Source organism: Piliocolobus tephrosceles, chromosome 8 (assembly GCF_002776525.5).
Source record: "Piliocolobus tephrosceles isolate RC106 chromosome 8, ASM277652v3, whole genome shotgun sequence".
NCBI classification, from domain to species: domain Eukaryota; kingdom Metazoa; phylum Chordata; class Mammalia; order Primates; family Cercopithecidae; genus Piliocolobus; species Piliocolobus tephrosceles.
In genome coordinates this window covers 56,788,075-56,808,298 of record NC_045441.1, presented here as the reverse complement: position 1 = coordinate 56,808,298, position 20,224 = coordinate 56,788,075, and the positions used below count along the sequence as shown (strand labels likewise).

Below are 20,224 nucleotides of genomic sequence, written 5' to 3'. Positions count from 1 at the left end.
CTTTGCGACCCTCTAGCTGGAGACTTCCGGCAGCTGCCTCCGACTTGTTCTAAGTGCAGGAAAAATCGGTGCGCCCAGTTGCCTCTCTCCAAAAGCGCGCAGCTGTGCCCAGTGAGGATGCCGCGCTGGTGCTGGAGATGTCCCACCGCAAAGAGCATTCAGATGCTTCCTACTCCGGCGTCCAGTGGCTTGGTAAGTCCTGTTAGCAGCGACAAGGATCGCCTGGGCTGCTCCTATCTCTGGCAGGACTAGACGGGGCGTGAAGGAAAGAAGAAAAGCAGGGATCGGGCACTGCCCGAGGGCAGACACTTGGGCTTTGGTGTTGTCCAGCGCTCTCGGAGCGCCCTGCCTCGCTCGCGCTGTCCCGGGCCCCGCTTCTTCGGGCAGTGCCTGGGGCGGGAGGGTTGGGGTGTGGGTGGCTCCCTAAGCCAACACTCGTGCGGCTGCGGTTCCAGCCCCCTCCCCCCGCCACTCGGGGGCGGGAAGTGGCGGGTAGGAGTCACCCAAACGTGATTGCCCGAGGCCCCTCCTGCTGCGGCGAGGAAGCTCCATAAAAGCCCGGTTGCGACCCGCTCTCTGCACCCCATCCGCTGGCTCTCACCCCTCGGAGACGCGCGCCCGACAGCAGAGTACTTGCCGCCCAGCCACGCCCGCGCGCCAGCCACCGTGAGTGCTACGATCCGTTTGTCTAGGGGTGGGGGCGAAGGGGCGCCCATGAACTTGCTAGAGGCTCAGCCTCCGGCTCTGTGGAGCTCTGGGGCCCCGGGAGGGTAGCACCCCGTTCCCCAGCCGGGACTATGCCGGCTCGGCGCCCCGACGCGGACCAGCCCTCTTGGCGGCTAAATTCCACTTGTCCCTCTGCTCCCCTCTGATTGTCCACTGCCCTTCTCCCGGGCCCTTCCCGCTGGGCGGTTCTTCTGAGTTACCTTTTGGCAGATATGGAGGGAGAACCCGGGACCCCTATCCCAAGGCAGCTGGCGGTCGCCCTGCGGGTCACTGCCTTGAGGCCCAGAAAGCGGTGCGCGGTATGAAGGTTTCCCTGGCAGCGCCATCGAGTGAGGAATCCCTGGCGCTCGGGAGCCCCGCGCCCTGCCATCTGCCTGGATTCTTGGGCTCCAAATCTCTTGGGAGCAATTCTGGCCCAGGGAGCAATTCTCTTTCCCCTTCCCCACCGCAGTCATCACCCTGAGGTGATCTCTACCGTCAGCGTTGATCCCCTGAAGCTAGGCAGACCAAAAAGTAACAGAGAAGAAAGTTTTCTTCCCAGACAAGAGTTTGGGCAAGAGGGGAGAAAAGTGACCCAGCAGGAGGAACTTCCAATTTGATTTTGAAAGTGTCTAAACTGGCGGGGCCCCCACCTTGCACCTCTCGCCGCGCGCTTCTTGGTACCCGAGACTTGGAACGAAGTTGCGCGAAGTTTTCAGGTGGAGCAGAGGGGCAGGTCCGGGCCAGACGGTGCCCAGAGTCCGCAAGGTGGTGCTAGCCATGCCTGGGTTCTCTCTGCGGGACTGGGACGAGAGCGGATTGGGGGTCGCGGGTGGTAGCAGAAGGAGGAGCGCGGGAGGCAGAGGAGGGAGGTGCTGCTCGTGGGTCCTCTGAATCCCCAAGCCCGTCCGTTGAGCCTTCTGTGCCTGCAGATGCTAGGTAGCAAGCGACTGGGGCTGTCCGGACTGACCCTCGCCCTGTCCCTGCTCGTGTGCCTGGGTGCGCTGGCCGAGGCGTACCCCTCCAAACCGGACAACCCGGGCGAGGACGCGCCAGCGGAGGACATGGCCAGATACTACTCGGCGCTGCGACACTACATCAACCTCATCACCAGGCAGAGGTGGGTGGGCCCGCGGGACCGACTCCAGGAGCGCCAGTGCCTGCACACCAGGAGATCCTGGTTAGGGGAAGGGATTGTCTCTTTTCCTTCGCTCTATCCCAGGGCAGGACAGTATCAGGCTCTTAGTCAGCTCTAGGTAAATGTTTGTGCGGGGCATACTGCACACAGAATGGATACCTTCCATTTTGTGCAACTACAGTCACAGAGTAGTGATCCCCAGATTCAGGTTCCCCAGGTTGGTAGGCTGGCAATCTCCTCTCACTCACCTCTTGTGGTTTGTTGTGGTTCTTACAGCAGTGGGGGCCTGTCCAGAAATCTCGAAAGTACCCAGTGAAAGGGGCAAGAATGCGCCAGAGAAATGCTGTAGGGAGAAAGGCTAGCAAGGTGTCTAGGAAAAACAGAACGACCACCAAAGAAAACCAAACCAAGTAGTAAACTGCAGGGTTGCCACAGACATTGTTAGACTTTCCAGCCTGCCTAGGGCTAATTGAATGACAGTATTTAGAAAAAGACAAATAGAGCTATTTTGTTTTCTTCTGTACTGTGTTTTTCTGCAGTCTCAGTCTCATACTTGAAAATCCTAGTCCCAGTAATTAGAGATTTAGCCTGAAAACAGTTTATCTAAAATGCAGAGATTCTCCCTATTTTATAGCTGGTGAATTCTGAAAAGAAAGTGCCCACTTGGGATTTCATTAAGAAGAAACTTACATTGGTCCAGTAACTTTAGGATGAATCCATGGATTACATGGAATCTGAGAAGTTGTAAACTTTATTCTGAACATTCAGAAAGTCAAAATGAAATGCCACATTGTCACTCTCAACATTGACAATTAAGGGAAAAATCAAATCCAAACTGTTTTACAAATTACATAGGATTTAAATTTTGTTTTCAAAATTAGTTGATCTTAGCTCTAAATCATTTAACATCTTATTTTAATTACTAAGATTAAATGATTTTAATCATTTGACCATATCTAAAGGATAAGCCCTTTAGAAGCATGAATGTTAGTTAACGTGTTTAAATTATATGTTTAAAGTATTGTGGGGTTTATTTATTTATTTAGTCCATATTTTTACTTTTTACAAGTCAGGGAGTAGTTGGAAAGGATTCAAAAGGGGGAGAATCTGTACTTCTAAAATCAAGTTTGCTTTTTCCTGTTTCATCAAAAAGGTATTCAACATCCTAAAAAAGCTTTTGAAAAAGCTCCAATTTATATAGAATCTGAAAAACATGAAAATACCAGAATTAAATAGTATTGGTTTGTGATCCCTTGAAATCTGATCATTTTAATTAGCAAAAAGCAATAATATTTTATATTCCATATTTCCCAGAAAGTTAATTGATTCAAATTCTTGCTATGCTATGCTGTCATGCAGATCAAAGAGAACTTGTACAAACAAAAATATATTAACTATTTTTTCTAGAAAAACCTTTGTTAGTTATTTAGTTATAGTATAATATACAGTAGAACTCAGTTTTCCAAACATGATTGCTCTAAAGCTTTACAATTTTACAAAGCTCTAGCATTTTAAAATGTTTTCCTAGGCATTATCTCATTCAGTCTTTACCTCAAAGCTTTGAAGGGAGTATAATTATCTCCATTTCACAAATCATGAAGCTAAGGACATTTCATGAAAGCTGTTTTTATAGGAATTATGGAATTGGGGGCCTCCTTTGAATTTCTTTGGATGTTGTCACCACCATCAACAGGCGGTGTTATCTCCAACATGTTTGATGAGAAAAAAAAAACATAAAGGAAAGGGACTTGGGTTTCATGGCAAGAGATTGAGCTTAGATGGGAATGAGCTGGTCTCTGAGGCAGAATTTCCTGTCTCACCTTCATGTAAACTCCTTCTTAGAAACCAGCAGAGCCTCTTAATGTACATCCATCTTCTCCTTCCCACCACAGACACCCACTCCTATGTGTGTTTCTGAAGATTACAGGGTCATTTGTGGATGTGCTTTAATTTACTATAGATGTAATCTGATATCATTATCTTTCTTCCCCCCGCCCCCACTCCTGTTCCCCCTACACTCAATTTGTGCTTATATTCTTGTTGCTGTATATATACCCCTGGCTCATTGCTTCTGGAAGCTGCATTACTTATTCTAGAGTGTGGGTCTCCTACAATTTACTTATATGACCCCCTAAATCAGTGGTTCTCAACTGAGGGTGATTTTATGCTCCCCAGATGTGATTTGGCAGTGTCTGGAGACATTTTTGGTTTTCACAACGGGAGGTGGGTGTTGCTGGTATCTAGATGTATAGATGCCAAGGAGGCTGCTAAATATCCTACCATGCTCAGGACAGCCCCCATTACAAAGACTAGCCAGTCCCGGAGAAACTCAGCCTTAGATTAGTGTTTCTCCTTTCTGGCTGCACATTAAAATCATGAGGGGAGCTTTTAAAGTACACTGATGCTGGGATCCACCCCTGACCAATTAAATCAGACCCTCTAGCATTGGGCCTGGGCTTTAGAGTGTGTTTGTCACACTCCCCAGGTGATTCTAATGTGCAGCCAGGTTTGAGAATCTTTACTCTAAGGACTCAATGTTTGAAAGTTACAGCATTGTAGAGAGGAAGGATGATCCAGAATTAATTAAAGAAGGAAGAAGAGTGAACAATTCTGAACTGGATGCAAGATTATGACTGTGCAAATCCTCCTATTTCAGATTTAGATTCTTTACTGGTAAATTGGAGAAAACAGTTGGCAGTTCTTTTACTCACTGGAGCATGATGAAGATAAATGAGTTACAGTTGCCCTAGAGTTTTACGATTAGTAAAACCAATGGATGGACAGAATAAATAAATATAAGCAGATGCCTGTAGTCTAATATCACAGCTCCAGAAAATCTTTGAGGAAATCTTACATGATGGGAGTGGGACAGGGAGTTGTTTTGTTTTTGCTTCCCTTGAGTCTCAGCTAAAGAACAGTAATAGAAAATCTTTCCAAAAAATTGAGGTATAATTTTGCTTGGCAATTAGAATATATCCTCTGTCAGCTATGTTCAACTGTTAGACCTATTAACCAATCCACACCAGGCTAATTTATTTCTAAACAAAGTGGCGACTGGTGTCCAACACCTTTTCTGAGAAAGGGAATAATGGCCTCTTCAAAAGATGCAATTTGGTATATACTTGTCTGACTCTTTTGTAGTGTCTTGGAGTGGGGACACTCGCAGATAAACGAAACCTTACCTGTGTGTATTGTCTCACCCGTATCCTGCTATAGGAGAAAAAAAAAAAAACAAGAACATTTCCATGAACCAGTTAGATTCCTTTAGACTTACAGGGAGGCTAAAATCACAACATCAGGAAAGGCTTTAGCATTTGGCACCTTGAATGAATATGAGAAATATAAGACCCAGGGTCTGTTGGTAACCAGAAGAATGGATAAATTTCAACAGCAGTAATTTGCATGTGTGTATCACTTTGTCACTTTGAAAGCACTGGGACTCATATTTCACGCTGGATGTTCACAAAGACTCTGATTTAAGCAGGGGGTATTTTACAAACGAGAAAATTGAGCCTCAAAGACACAGGTGGGTCTTACATGGCAATCTGCTGATCTTTTTCTAGGACTGTCTTTGAAATATCATCTGGTCTCCTTGTTAAGATTTAAACTGCTGTATATCATCAGAACAATAGCCAATTAACTAATTGTGGAAACATTTACAATCATGCTTCCATGTTTTCAAATTTCCTGTCACCTAGTTATAAAAGTATGTATCTCTATACATATTATTTGTGGTTGTTTAAAAAGGCAGGAATTTGACTAGGAATTTTGGTTTAGTTTAAATAACCTCCTAGATTATTTATTGAGTATTTGAGCAAAGCTTAAAAAAATATATATATATATAAATAATTTCAAATAATATTTATGATAATGTTTCTGATAATATATGCTTCATACACCTAGATTGCTTGTTACAGATAACAACTGACAATAATGTTTAGTTTTCATATCCCAAATAGGAGACTATCTTCCTTTTTCCTAAAGGTTTTATGCCTATTCCAAACTTGCTTTAAAAGACTTTTTTTTTTTCCAGGTATGGCAAACGATCTAGCCCAGAGACACTGATTTCAGACCTCTTGATGAGAGAAAGCACAGAAAATGTTCCCAGAACTCGGTATGACAAGGCTTGTGATGGGGACATTGTTGTAGAGCTCAAGGTGCCCAGGGGAGGGAAGTCAGAGACAGATGCCTGGTGGGAGGCATTGGGACAGGGACTTCTACACTAGGGGAGATTTCGGCAGAAATGAGGATGAAGAAGCAGGCAGAGGAGACCTCTCTTTTCACCTCTCTTGTCAAATCTCTAAACGTCTATGGAATAACATCTTCTAGCCCAGGTTATTTGGTGCTCCTTTGACAATTTTAAAAATAATTGACTTTTAACTTCGAAATTATATAGAATTTCTAACATTGTTGGAATCAGGGAAGCATAGAGTGAGTCCCTCGTTCTAAATTGAAATGACCAACTGTCCATCTCTGGCTGGGAAGATCTGTAGTTTTTATATATGTGGAGCATCCAGATGTCCTAGAAAATGTCCCCCATGGTTTTTACTCCAACTTTCCCAGTTTTACATGAAGCTGTAGGTAAATTAGATGCTCCGGATTACTTTTTGACATACTTTAGTTCAACTTGTGTCACGTAGTGATTTATTACATTCAATGACTGCACGTTGAATGTTGAATGACAGTATTCTTAGGAGTTTATCTGTAGTCTCAGGACTTTCTTGCAGTTTGGGTGTGTCTTGGAAAGAGGTGCCCACTAATGTCTAAGTGTTAAACATTGAGCTAAGATTTTCTGGTCTCTCCTGGACAAGGAGTGCTGCTGAAGAGGAGCCAGGTCCTCTTCCATCTTCATAACCTCCTGGCTCTTCAGTCCTTGCTTCCTGTATCTAACCACAGCAAGATCATAGTGCACAGGGTCCACCCATGTCTGTGGCAGTTTGGCTGCCTTAAACCCAGAGTTCTACAACATCAAGAACAAAGTTCCCCAGAAGAGGTCACTAGAACACTTGCTCAGTGAGTGTGACTGACATGTGGCTCTCCAAGTTCTCCCTAGAGACTCAGCAGGGTGACCCGCTGGGCCACCCACCTTCCCTTCTAACCTCCCTCAGTTCTCTTGTGAAATGGCCAGCCAGAACGAAGGGTGTTAATATAGAGTTGTGAGATTTGTTTTCTCTAAAGGGAACAATGATATGAACTGAGATAAAACTCCAGTGCTCCTGTCCCTGGAGGAACCAGCCCAGACTTAAATAGCAAATGCAAGGGAAACAGGTAGAAAATTTGTAAGCGTTGTCTTCTTTAATTAAAAATTATTATTATTATTATTCAGAGACAAGGTCTCCTTCTGTCACTCAGGCCAGAGTACAGTGATGCAATCATAGCTCACTACAGCCTTGAGTTCCTGGCCTCAAGAGATCCTCCCTCCTCAGCCTGCTGAAGTACTAGGATTGCAGTTGTGAGCCACAATGCCTGGCCAGGGTTGTTTTTAATACTATGCAGTAAATGTCTTTCCATGTTTCACTGACATGCATATGATGTTTGCCACAGTAAAATGTTTAGGGTAGGCTATATCTACTTACTGTTAGAAAAATAACAACCCAGACCTACTTGGTTTTTGTCTTTGTTTTGTGGCCCAGTTAGTGCATGAAGTAAAATTAATTGCACCTTGACTGACAGACTCCATCATGTGCAGTTAGAAGAAGACCAAATTTGACAGTCTTGAAGTTGCCTATGAGTGCTATTTTATTAAAAAGATCTCACAGTCTAATAAGTAGCATCTTATTATATAATAAAGCTGGCAGGAAAAGGAAGCATATTTAGAGTTGAGGAACAATAAGTTTCCTCTTACAGCTTCATGTGATTTCTGTAATTTTGATTTTCAAAAGATTGTGTTCTTTGGCTCCTTTGATACATGCAGAGCCTTTAAAATGCTCCCTCTGAGGTTTGCCCAAGACTCCTGTCAACATCACGGAAAACGGCTCGGCTGGGGCTGTGCACATTGTGCCTCTGCCTCGCGCTCTGATATTCCACGTGGCTTCTTGTTTAGAATGCCAGCAGGAGACTTTCCTACAGTTCCCGTCATCTTTCACTTCAGAGCTAAATGTCTCACCCTTGCTAATACCTCAGGAAGTTGGGCAGCTTCCCTTACATGCTTTGCTTCTTATGTTTTACAGGCTTGAAGACCCTTCAATGTGGTGATGGGAAATGAAACTTGCTCTCTGGCCTTTTCCTATTTTCAGCCCATATTTCATCGTGTAAAATGAGAGTCCACCCATCCTACCAATGCATGCAGCCATTGTGCTGAATTCTGCAATGTTTTCCTTTGTCACCATTGTATATATGTGCGTTTAAATAAAGTATCATGCATTCAAAAGTGTATCCTCCTCAATGAAAAATCTATTACAGTAGTGATATTAATATTATATCTATAGTGATAGATATTAATATTATTTTGTAGTAATAAGTTTCATGAAAATAATTAGTCATTATAGTCTCCCTCAACTAGCAGATTCAGGGTTTGTTTCACTAATATTAAAACAGTGGCTGTGAAAGGTATGATGATATGATTAGTCATGATAACCAAGATCAGCTGTGTGTGTATGTGTGTATAGGTGTGTAAAACATATAGATGCATTTGAAGATATTGATCAAAGGAATGCTAATTTGAGAAACTTTTCTGAGCTTTCCCCCCAGTCACATGGAACCCTTGCTAACCTTGTTAACCAGTGCTGTCAGCAGAAGGACTTTCTGACTAACTAGAGCTTTCTGTGAAATGTCCTTTATCCCTCTGTCTAATATGGCAGCCACTAGCCACATGTGGCTTTTGAGCCCCTGAATGTAAGTTAGTGCAAATAAAGAGATGAATTTTAAATTTTATTTAATTTTAATGAATTTTAACTTAAATAGCCATTAAGTCTCTAGTGGCTACCATATCAGACCGTTGAGGTCTACACATCTATTTTGGTCACTACTCTTAGAATTTGAGTCAGAAATACAATGAGTGGGATGATTATCTTTTCATACAACATGGGGCATGTCAATTAATTTAGCTGAAACTTATTAAACTTCCTCCTTCAAGTACCTATTTGCATGGGCTTACTTTAAAATTAATGTTATTATATTTTTACGTGTCGTTTCTAAATCAAAGAAAATGAGTCTCATCCCATACTGGTACTTCATACCACACTGTAAAAAATATGCACAAATATGTTTATGTGACATCTTAAAACGTTACAAAAAAAATGCATGAATAACAATATTCATCATGACCTAGGGAATCTTGTAGAATATACAACATTCTCTGCACATAAAAAATTACAACGTTTTTCAGGCAATGGAGTCAGTGTTGCTACAAAATGTAATTTCCTTTAATGAAACTAAGATAAAACTGTTCCACAATTTCCCTAAAATTTCCTTTATTTTTATTTCTTTATTATTGGAACTAAATACCAATTTGTAAAGCATTTTTAAAATCTAAAAAAAGATACGTAATAATTTATTACACGACATCGAAATTATTAACCTAGTGTATGTGGGAATTTTCTTTGTTAAAATTAGTAATATACAGAGAAAGTTACTCAAAAATCCATCTTTCAGCACAGATAGGCTGAGCATGCCTTACCACGCATATAGTCATATACCACTTCACAACATTTTAGTCAGTGATGGCCCACGCATATAGTAGTGTCCCATAAGATTACAATACTGAATTTTTACTGTAACTTTTCAATGTTTAGATAGACACACACCTACCATTATGTCACTATTGCCTACAGTATTCAGTACAGTCACTTGCTGTATAGGTTTGTAGCCTAGGGGCAATAGGCCATGTCATACAGCCTAGGAGTATAGAAAGCCACACTATCCAGGTCTGTGTAAGTACATTCATTCTATGATGTTTGCCCAACAACAAGATCACCTAACAATGCATTTCTCAGAAAGTACCCCTATCGATAATGGATGCATGACTGTAGAACTCTTCATTACATGGAGTGGAGCAAACAGGAATAATGCCTATGAACCATTCAGAGAGAATCCAGGAATTTTATTTTACACAAAAATTTTAACCTCTTACCTCGTCAAACCTAAATACCTAGAAGATTTAGCATTAAATAACCTGCATTTTACTTATACTCAACCCAGACCTTGATCCCTTTGCTTCTTGACTTCATCTTATTAGAAGGAGGACTTAACCTTCATACCGTGTGGGCCCCATGAACCTGACTCAGTGACTTTCAAGCTCTCTGAGCTTCAAGTTCACTACACGCCTGAGTTCTCACCCATGAGATGGGGATAATTATTCCTGCCTAAATTTCCACGTATGCCTTTACGGGAATCAAAATTCAGGTTAAGATAATGTTACAAGTAATAGAAAAGAGGTGGGTAAAAATGGAGTGTTTGATGACTCCTGTATTGAATTCTAAATCCCTAATGAACCAGAATTAGCTTTCAGATATAAAATGATAACAAACTTTTAAAAAGTTGCAAAAATGCATTTCAAGAGATTATAGTAATATTTCTCAAACATTTTCAATTTTAGGATGGGAATAGGTTTGAAATAGGTTTAAATAGGTTTTAGAAAATGTTTAAAGGCACCGGATCACTCAGCTGTCATTGCAAATAATAATAATAATAATAATAATAATGCTTACTAGAGTTATAGTAAGAACAATTTAGCCTTCATTAATGAGATCCCTATCAGCAACATAATCATTATCAAGTAAATCCATCGGCACTTATTAAGGCCTCCTCTGACCCTAGCTCTAATCCATCATCTATGGGTATCACTTGTGCATAATTGTTTGCAGGTGTCATCATGTTTTTATTCTGATTCCTGCAATGCTCAAGACATAGTCAATCAGATGGTTAGTGCCTCAGTTTTCACAGAAAGGCCTATAGGAAGTGAGTGACTTATCCTACCTCATTCAAGTTACTGGGACTAGAGAGCAGCTCCTCTTTATTTTCAAAAACTTTGCCAAACCTTTGCAAAAAGTTTTCAAAAACTTTGCCCTGCTTGACAATGTCTTCCAGAAGTGAGTTCAAGTGGAGACCAGGTTGTGCATGGTCTAGTTAAGAGCATAACTCTGGTGTATCACGCTGAAGACAAATTAGAGTGTAATGAAATACTATACAAATTGTGTGAGAAGTATTGAGAAAAGGAAATTAGTGTGGGCCAGCTGGTTGAAAAATGCTTACTAGTGAATGTGGATTGAGCTGAGAATAGGAGGTTTTGGGTCTGGGCTAAACTGTGTGGATTAGCACAGCTTGTGAAGGGAACCTTCGGAGCTCTACTTGACAGGAACAGAGAGAGAGTGGCAGAGGCTAGACTGAAGAACTAGGTCTAAGAATGGCCAAACTCATTCATTCACTTAACATATTTTCATCACCTAATATGTATTGGACTTTGTACTAAGCACTGAGGATACAAAGATTAGTTTCTCAGGGAATTTACTATCTAATGAGGGAGGCAAATAATTACAGTGCACTGTTGGAAGTACAGAGATGTGTCAGAGGTTTGAAAAGTAGTTAGGTGCTAGAACCTTCCCATTCATCATGCTCCCGTTTGCAGTTTCCTGACAAGGGAGCTGTACATAGAAGAGTCAATTGCCAACTAGGAAACAGAGCCAGGTGAACAAGCATCCAATGAGGCCCAAATGTAGGGCTGCCTGGTAAGCTGAGTCAGGGTGCCTGGCTGCAGCTCAAGCCTCTAGAACACCTGTGTTTCCAAACCAAATCTCAGCAGCCTAGTGAAGAGTGACAGGAAAAGTAAGGTTTCTGGGGAAGATTCCCAAATCCACTTACCCAAATAGCCACATAGATCAGAAGGGCCAGCCTGTCACATCTAGCAGCAGATGGAAGAAGAGAAGGGTCACTTGTGACTGCTCGTTACCTTTCAACTGTGTCCCTGCCTGTTAAGGCAATGTGGTCTAATGAATCAGTCAGAATAGCAGCTGTCTCCTATGCAGAGGGAGACAGGAAAAGAGAAAGAACAGAGGCCAGAGGTCTCTATGGGTTAAGGCTAAAATGTGGACATCCCACAGATCCTTCAAATTCAATATGTTGACTGGGCACGGTGGCTCACGGCTGTAATCCCAGCACTGTGGGAGGCCGAGGCAGGCGGATCACCTGAGGTCAGGTGTTCGAGACCAGCTTGGCCAACATGATGAAACCCTCTCTCTAATAAAAATACAAAAATTACCTGGGCATGAGGGCACGTGCCTGTAGTCCCAGGTACTCAGGAGGCTGAAACAGAATCGCTTGAACTCAGGAGGCGAAGGTTGCAGTGAGCCAAGATCACGCCATTGCACCCCAGCCTGGGTGACAGAGTGAGACCCTGTCTCGAAAACAAACAAACAAAAAAATTCAGTATGTCCAAAATTGGTATTTCCTATTTCAGGGGTAGCAATATCTCCCTCCGTAACAAGAAGTGGACTGTGGTTTTACTGGGGAAGTGAAGGACACTCACCCCAGGCTGGGGAGCGTGCAGGAGTAGAACAGACTTCCTAGGGCAACTGACTGATGGTTGAGCCGAGGTTTGAAGGATGAGCAGCAATTGCTAAATGAAGAATGCCAGATAGGAGGTAGAAAACATGCAGATATGACACATTAATGCATATTTCGATTACTTTTTAATTATTTGTGATTCCCACGCTTTGAATTTGATAGTGGTAGGCCTGGACAACTGGGTTATGTTCTAAGGGGAAAATCTCATAAGGGATAAAATCAAGTCTCACAGTCATCCCGAACTCTTTTTTCCCAGGCATTCCTTATTTTCTTTTTTTTTTTAAACAAAACAAAACAAAAAAAATCCCATCTGCTCTTCTTACAGAATTGACTACAGGGCATACTGAGGCCTCTCTATGAATATTTTTCTTTCAGCCAGATTAGGATTAGACTTCTCAGTCTGAGATCTCTTAACCACAATCTTATGGACAAATTGACAAATTCAGAGAATAAGTGTTGTAGGGGTGGTTCCACACCCAGGGTCACGAAGGCAAGGACTCACTATTTCTTTGGAATATTTTATCTTCCATCCTCTTTCTCCTGCCTAGACAAGGGTCAGAACAGAAAAACAGATTTAGAGAGAAGGAAAAAACACCTTCTGATGGTTTACACACCATCATATGATGCTTCCCATTAGGTGAAGTAAAGATGGCAGATGCAACTGCTCAATATTGGTAGATGGGTGCAAAAGTAACTGTGGTTTTTGCCATTGAAAGTAATAGCAAAACCAATCTCTTTTGCACCAACTTAACACACCTGTGTGCAGGTCCCATATGTGCTACTGATGACAGGAAGGTAAACATGATGGCAGTTAATTATCTCCTCTCTTTCTAATACACAAACATTATGCTTATATGGTTACATATTAATATGTATACAAGAGAAAATTGTTCTTTTCTCCTCCATGCAATACATTGGAATCATTTGCAATGTCATCAAAACTAAACAAATACCTTTTCTATCATCATAAAGGAAAACAGCCTTTTGAATGAGGTGTTTCAGTGGGATATTCTTTTATCATGGTTCTGGGTAGGAGGAGTGTAATATTGTCACAACTAAATTATTGCCTTTTCTTCTGCCTATTAGAAAAATTAGCACAGTGTGAAATCACACAGAATCTTTTTCTCTTTTTAAACTCAGAATGGAATAACATATAATTAATCATATGTGTCATCTGGGCTCATTCTTTTTTAATGTGCTAAGTAATAGCTATCAATTTAAACTCATTCTAATGCTGCAGTATTCAAATGCTTTGCAATTATGGGAAGGGTGGTACGGATATGTTGATACTGCCCTTGTTGCCTGACACATAGGAGGTTTTCAACCAGAGCTAGTTCAGTCTGAAGTTGATTGTAAAGACAGAATGATCCCAGAGGAGCCAGAACAAGTGCAATGTTTGTTGAACAGCCTCACAAAGGTTTTTTGTGGTTCTTTCAGGAGGTACAGGTAGCATTTATGCAGGGTCTTGACAAAAATATGAGAGTTTATTTAACCATAGCTTCATGGATCTCTGAAAGTTACTGGGTGAATACACAGTTCTTTTCTGTCATCTTAGAAGTTTGATTTACCTGGCATTACCTTTAATATCAAGTTCTTAAAAAAACTTTTTTTTCCAAAAAGTCTTGAATATTGAAGTACCAAAATTCTGTGAAATGTTTTTTGGGTCACTGATAATTTTTTTGTGGCTTTGAATTTGGTGACGATTTTGGAGTTTTCACCAATTATTACCACTTATATTGCATACTAATGTATTGGCTCTATTTGGGGGGTATATTTTACAACTGTTTATGTCCTTGGGTAAACTATTTTGATATTTAAACATAAAGAATTTGTTTTTTTTTCAAACTGTTTTATCTATAAGACACGGATTCCTTTGAATCCCAATGTATTCCTAATTTCAGAATTCTTTGCTTTTCCAGAAGTTAATTGAATTTTAAACTTTATTTGTTCAGTGTATTTATCTGAAATTTGACTTCACTCATTATTTTGGCCGCTTTGCTATGGTATTATGAAGCAATTTAAGTTGAAATGAGAATCTTTCTATAGAATATAAAAGTCACATTTTATCCTTTCTTCTCACTAAATAACACCTTACTATTTGGGAACTATCTATTAGAGAGAATAACATCATTCAAATAAGTTTTCAATTAAAGGTTGCCTAGAATAATTTGAATTTTATTTATTCTAATACCTGTGTCTTTTCTGTCACTGCCAAGTCTTTTCAAACCAGAACGGCCTACTGAATTAAGTGGTCTGTGAAATTTAATGCAAGAATAAGCAATGTTGGCAGAACATATTTAATATAGTCACTCTTTCTAACAGGCTGGATTATTGATCAGGTTAAAATGGAACCAGCTGATCTCTAATGGGTTTCTAGAGTTCCAAGGATATTATCAATTTCTGAAATAGTCATTGAATAGTCTCTCTGTGACTGGTACTCTGCTGGGTTCTAGGGGTGACATAAGATGAGTGAGACAGTTCCCCTGCTCTTAAAGACCTAACAATTTATAAAGGAGATAGACACATGTTTAAGGAACTATAATGTGAGGCAGATCATGATCAATGTTTAAATAGAAGCATAAAGTAAGTGCTATGGGAGAACAGGGGAGGCTGAAATAATTTCCACCAGTGTATGTGAGGAATGGGAAGTGTCATTTGAATTGGACCTTGGTGGGTGGCAGTTGTTCAATAGCCTGCTCTTTACTTTTGTGGATGTCAAGGTCATTATTAACAACATCATATTCCTAGAAAAATGGCTGTGCGGTGCTTAATCAAGCTCCAACTGGGATTCTGAAATCACTGTCTGGGGAAGTGGTGATGGACCATGCAACTCAGAGTGAGCATCTGTTGTCTGAGTTGATATGTGTGGCTGGTGGGATGAGAGAATAAGGACTGTGGAGGGGATATGACAGCATCTGATCCTCTTTTGCTGCTTATACCTCCACCTTGAACATGGGGGCTCATATTGGGCAACAATAAGAGGAGAGCACATGATCAGAGCTAAAAATAACATGTTTTTGAAAGATGTGTTTTCTAGGCATGGGATATGGCACATTGGGGTCTAAGGAATAAAATGTAACAGAGAGGAAATGCTTATTTTCTCTCCCCACACAGACCCCAGAGCTATTTATCCCCAGGGGCTCAGGTGACTGTCAGAGATCAAGTTTGTGCCCAGCTGTACAACAGGAGGAACTTTGGATCCTGGCAGAGCAGGGTTCTGATGAAGCAGCAGTGGCTGAGGCAGGCAGATCAGTTTTAGGGTGTTGGCCTGGTGAGGTGACCAACCATTCTGGTTGTTGCAGGACTGTCCTAGGCTTAGCATTGTAAGTCTTACATCCTGAGAAATCTCTCTGTTTCAGGCAAACCTGGACAAGTTGGTCACCCAACTTGAGAAACAAACTGCCCTTTATGATCTTGTTTTAAGGGAAAACATGCTTGAGTGTCAAGCTGCTTACAAGTGAGCATGTCAACCAGCAGTTAGCATTTACACACCTGAATATAAATTTTCAACTGCATGCTATTTTCCTAAGTGACCTTACAGTACATTATTCCAGTTAGATAATTGTAAAAGGTAATGTAAAAATATTCCCATGATGGAGAAACATAAGCTGTGAAGACATTAAGAACGTCTTATAATTTCTAGACCAGCCACTTTCATATTGTAACATTATAAATACATTGGTTCTATGAATGCATAAATATTTAATTTCATGGATAATTAACTCTTCATAAGAAAAATGTTTTCTGCTTGAAATCCTAAATAGCTATTTGCCTTCTGAAGTTACAAGTAAGTTTTGCAGGTTTTGTTTGGTGATAAGAAATAGGGTATAAGGGAACTGACATTTATTTAGAAACTAGTATAAATTGGCCCTTTATTTAATTATTTTAATTATCACTCAAACCATGAGACGCAGATACAATGGCCACATTTTACAGATGAGGAAACTGAGGCACAGAAAGGTGAAGTGAAACAAGACAACAAACGTGGTGGTTGGCGAGGCTGGAACTTTAACCCAGGCCACTCTGACTATATACCAGTGTTCCTTGAGTTATATCTTTTTACCCACATATTTTAAATAATTGTGTGACATCATGCACTATGGTCACAAGGGAGAGGCAGCACCAAGAATTGCTAAGATGTAGCCTTTGGTGTCAGAAAGACCTGGGATTCTTATTATCATGTACCAACCCTCCTTAGTCTCAAAAATGCATTTCATCTAGAAGTCTAGCGTGTCTAATACTCATAACAGCTATGCTAGCTTTAAAAAAATTGATATTTACCTATTTCTTTTATCTATTCACCTTCAACCTTTAGGAGCCATTAAGTTCTAGTTGTATCTTGTGTAAAACAATATAGCTATTTGAAAAATGTAAACAAAAAGTTCTCTTAACTAGTAAATTTAGACTATTTACATTTATTATGATTACTGAATAGATATTGATCTATTTCTACACCTTATTTTGTTCTTTCTCTTTACCATGCTTTTTTTTCTTCTTCTTTTTTTTTTTTTTTCTTGCCTTCTAATGAATAAATCAAATTTCCTAATTCCTCTTCATAGCTCTGCCAGTTTGGATGCTATATTTTCTACCTAAACAAAGTAAGGACATTAAAATCTGTTCAACTACAATGACCCACCCTAGACATTTTGTTTGTTTGTCGTCCCAAGCTAGAAAGGCATTATTTTTTGAATGTATAGTCAATGTTTATTTATATTTACACATTTACCAATGTTTTGTTGTTGATTGTTCATTATTACTTCTTTCAATGTTTTCCTTCTTTCTGAGTTCAAATTCCCTCTTCCTGGAGTACATCCTCCAGTAGTTCTTCAAGATAAGGTCTTTAAATGCTAAACTTTTTTAGTCATTTCTGCAAATATATGTTTTTCATCCTGACTCTTGAATGACACTTTTAGTATTCTACACCTCCAATTTTCTGTTAACACTCTGAAGCTAGTATTTCAATGACTCCCAGCCTCCATTGTTGATCTTGAGAGGTCTATCGTCATTCATAACTGGTTTTCTATCTTTTTTATCTTTCCACTATGGTTGCTTTTCATCTTTTCCTCTATGGTTGATTTTAAGAATTTATCTTCGTCTTGGTGGCCTGAATTTCAGAATGATGATGTGTTAGGATGTGGGATTTCTTTTTACTATCCTTGTAGGGATTTATTGTGGTTTTAAATATATGAATTTATGCCTTTTATCTATTCACAGCCACCTCTTTAAATGTCTCTCTCTTACGTTCTATATTCTTTTGTTCTTTAAATTCTATTGAGTAAACTTTCTTATTCTGTGTTCCAAATCTTTTAATCTCTATTTCCCATCTATTTTTTAAAATCTATGCTACATGTTGAATAATTTATTCGAATCTTTCTTCTAGTTTCTGAATTTCTCTTCAGCAGGTCCTTGAGCCCTTTCTACCTCAGTGTGGTAAGTGTACTCACCTATCTTGCTTGTTCTGCTTCCCTGTGGAAACTCCATATAACTTGGATTGTGGGAGTATTCCTTCAGAGCAGCTTTGTGTTTGTATTTGCCAAGTGTGCCAGGGGAATCACCAACCGTCTCATATTAATTTCTTGGCTTGGTGACTTTTGGATTATAGGGGTAATAGAATCTAACTCCCAAACCACCATGATGTACAACTAGGGTTTAAGTTCCCTATGAAGACACCATCCCCACTTTTATAGCACAGGCATAGACAGGCAAGCTAAGCCATGGACATAGTTTTTTCTAGTCCATCCTTTCATTATTTGTTATATGTGTAATAAACCGCCATTTGAGGGCTATTTGTACTTATGCTGAAAGATCAGTTCCACCTTCCCATTTTGCTTGGGCTGGAGGCCTAATTTATCACCCTCATGTAAGCATTAAAATCTAAGTTTCTAGTTTACTTGAACTTATTCCTGGTACAATCTTAGAAAGGCTGAAGCATGAGCACAGTTGCTTAGATCTCTGAGTTTTTAGTTTTAATTTTAATTTCTGGTACTGTTATTATTTTTGTGAGCTATATTTTACACTTTTCAACATTGCGTATTTTATTCAGCATTTCTAATTTGTTTGCATCATCTTAGTTCTTGAATTTTACTCAACTGGATCTCACAGTCACGGATTCTCCACTCATTACTATCCTGTGTGTCCACAAAATGGCAGTCATTCCTTGTGTCTCCTGCATGTACACGAGACAGTTACACAACTGTATTCAGGCAAATGTATCAGTAAGGCTGCCATCAAAGAGAAAGGAAGATGCACATAAATTTATACCATAAATAGTGAAGGAAACCACAGAATAGTGAGAAAATCAGCTCCTATCAAAGAAGAATGGAATAGAAGAAAGAATAGGAACTTTCTTATAACAGGAGTTATATTCTTGCTCCATCACTTACTACTCGGATGATCTCAGCCAAGTCACATTCTCTCTCTCCCTTAGTTTCAGCTTCTGAAAACATGAAGAATACAACCTTGTACAACTGCTAGAATTAAATGAGGAAATGAATAAGATACTTGACAAAATACCTGGCATATAGTGAGTGCTCACTAAATTGTTGTTCTCTCCCTCCACTAAGACATAGCAAATAGGTGAGTATGTTGTCATGCCATTGATTAGGGATGGTTTTACAAAAAGGGATTTCAATAGCTAATTTAGTTACAGCATCAACCTGGCCTTTAGAAATCTAGAGTACTACAGATTCAATAGGGAAAGCAAGGGCTAATAAAGATGAAAACGCTGACTTGTCCGCCACTCACAGCATCTACCACATTGATGACCTACAGCATCTACCACATTGATGACCTACAGCCTCTGAGTCCCAGATTACGGGGTCTCTCTAACAAAGTTGGCAATTAATATCTTTGAAAGATCTGAATGGGGTCATGGGTTTAAATTCCTGTTGCATCTGTTCTTATCAAGGAGAAACGACTTCGGTGTAACTGTTTACCTATGCATAACTGGAGAATGTTTCCCCATTGACGTAGCATTCATCCTCCCACATCTCAGCTACTAAATGGTGAGGGGAAAGACAGCCACTTCCCAGGCCACTTCTTCATAATGCCAAAATCAATGTCAGTGTTCCACAAGGATCAAGAGATAGAAGGAACTTTAAAAATCATTAACTTGTTGGAAATTGTCAAATGTTCCTGGTATCAGTCCCTAGCAGCCTTGGTTGATAGTTTTTCATAATAGAATGATGAATAATAATTACATCCTGAAAGATTACAGTGCAGTTGCTCTAGAGGAACAACTTATACTAGAGAACTAAAAATTGTCTTCTACATTGTTAACATGACATTTTCTAAGATTGGGATTTGCCGGAATGTTAAAGGTGGACATTTATTTCATTTATAGTACGGACATTTATTTGTGGTTGATACCATATCTCAAAAAAATTTTTTTGAAAGCAACTTTCCTTGGGATTAAGTTGTCATGGTCTATAGCACTGCAGGATGACTAGAGTTAACAATAATATATAGTTTCAAATTGCTAGAAGGAGGATATCGAATGTTCTTAATACAAAGGAATGATAAATGTTTGAGATGATGGATATGCTAATTACCCTGATTTGATCACTATCTATTATATGTATTGAAAAAAGTAACTTTTTTTATTCCAACCTTGTGGAACTGAATTTTCTTGCAAGGTACCTTTCACATTGATGGTGAGAAGAGTTAAACTTACCAATTAAACGTAACTCAATCTCCTCTGACTCATTTTAGGTATATAATCAATTTAAATTTCAAACTCTGTGTCTGGATTGTTTCTCTCCTTCAAAAGTTTCCCTTCCTTTTTCCAACATATAATCTAAGTGCAAGGAGAAGCACTTAGATTCTGGTGCTGGGGGAAGGACTTTTGACCTAAGCGTTGCTCTCCAGGGACTTCTTACCCCC

At 40.1% G+C, this 20,224-nt stretch overlaps 1 protein-coding gene across 1 annotated transcript; it reads left to right on the top strand.

Annotated features, from left to right (window-relative positions):
- Window positions 1–540: 540 nt before the first annotated feature.
- Window positions 541–8,207, top strand: NPY (neuropeptide Y). Its single transcript, XM_023225945.2, has 4 exons — window positions 541–666; window positions 1,638–1,825; window positions 5,877–5,957; window positions 8,014–8,207. The coding sequence occupies exons 2-4, from the start codon at window positions 1,638–1,640 to the stop codon at window positions 8,036–8,038; spliced, it is 294 nt and encodes a 97-aa protein (XP_023081713.1). The 5' UTR covers window positions 541–666; the 3' UTR covers window positions 8,039–8,207.
- Window positions 8,208–20,224: the final 12,017 nt, after the last annotated feature.

What these genes read in the sequence shown, in the direction of transcription:
- NPY (XM_023225945.2), top strand. Translation starts at nt 1,638, where the DNA reads ATGCTAGGTAGCAAGCGACTGGGGCTGTCCGGACTGACCCTCGCCCTG. An exon ending in AACCTCATCACCAGGCAGAG is followed by an intron (nt 1,826 to 5,876) that starts GTGGGTGGGCCC and finishes TTTTTTTTCCAG; the next exon opens with GTATGGCAAACGATCTAGCC. An exon ending in GAAAATGTTCCCAGAACTCG is followed by an intron (nt 5,958 to 8,013) that starts GTATGACAAGGC and finishes TATGTTTTACAG; the next exon opens with GCTTGAAGACCCTTCAATGT.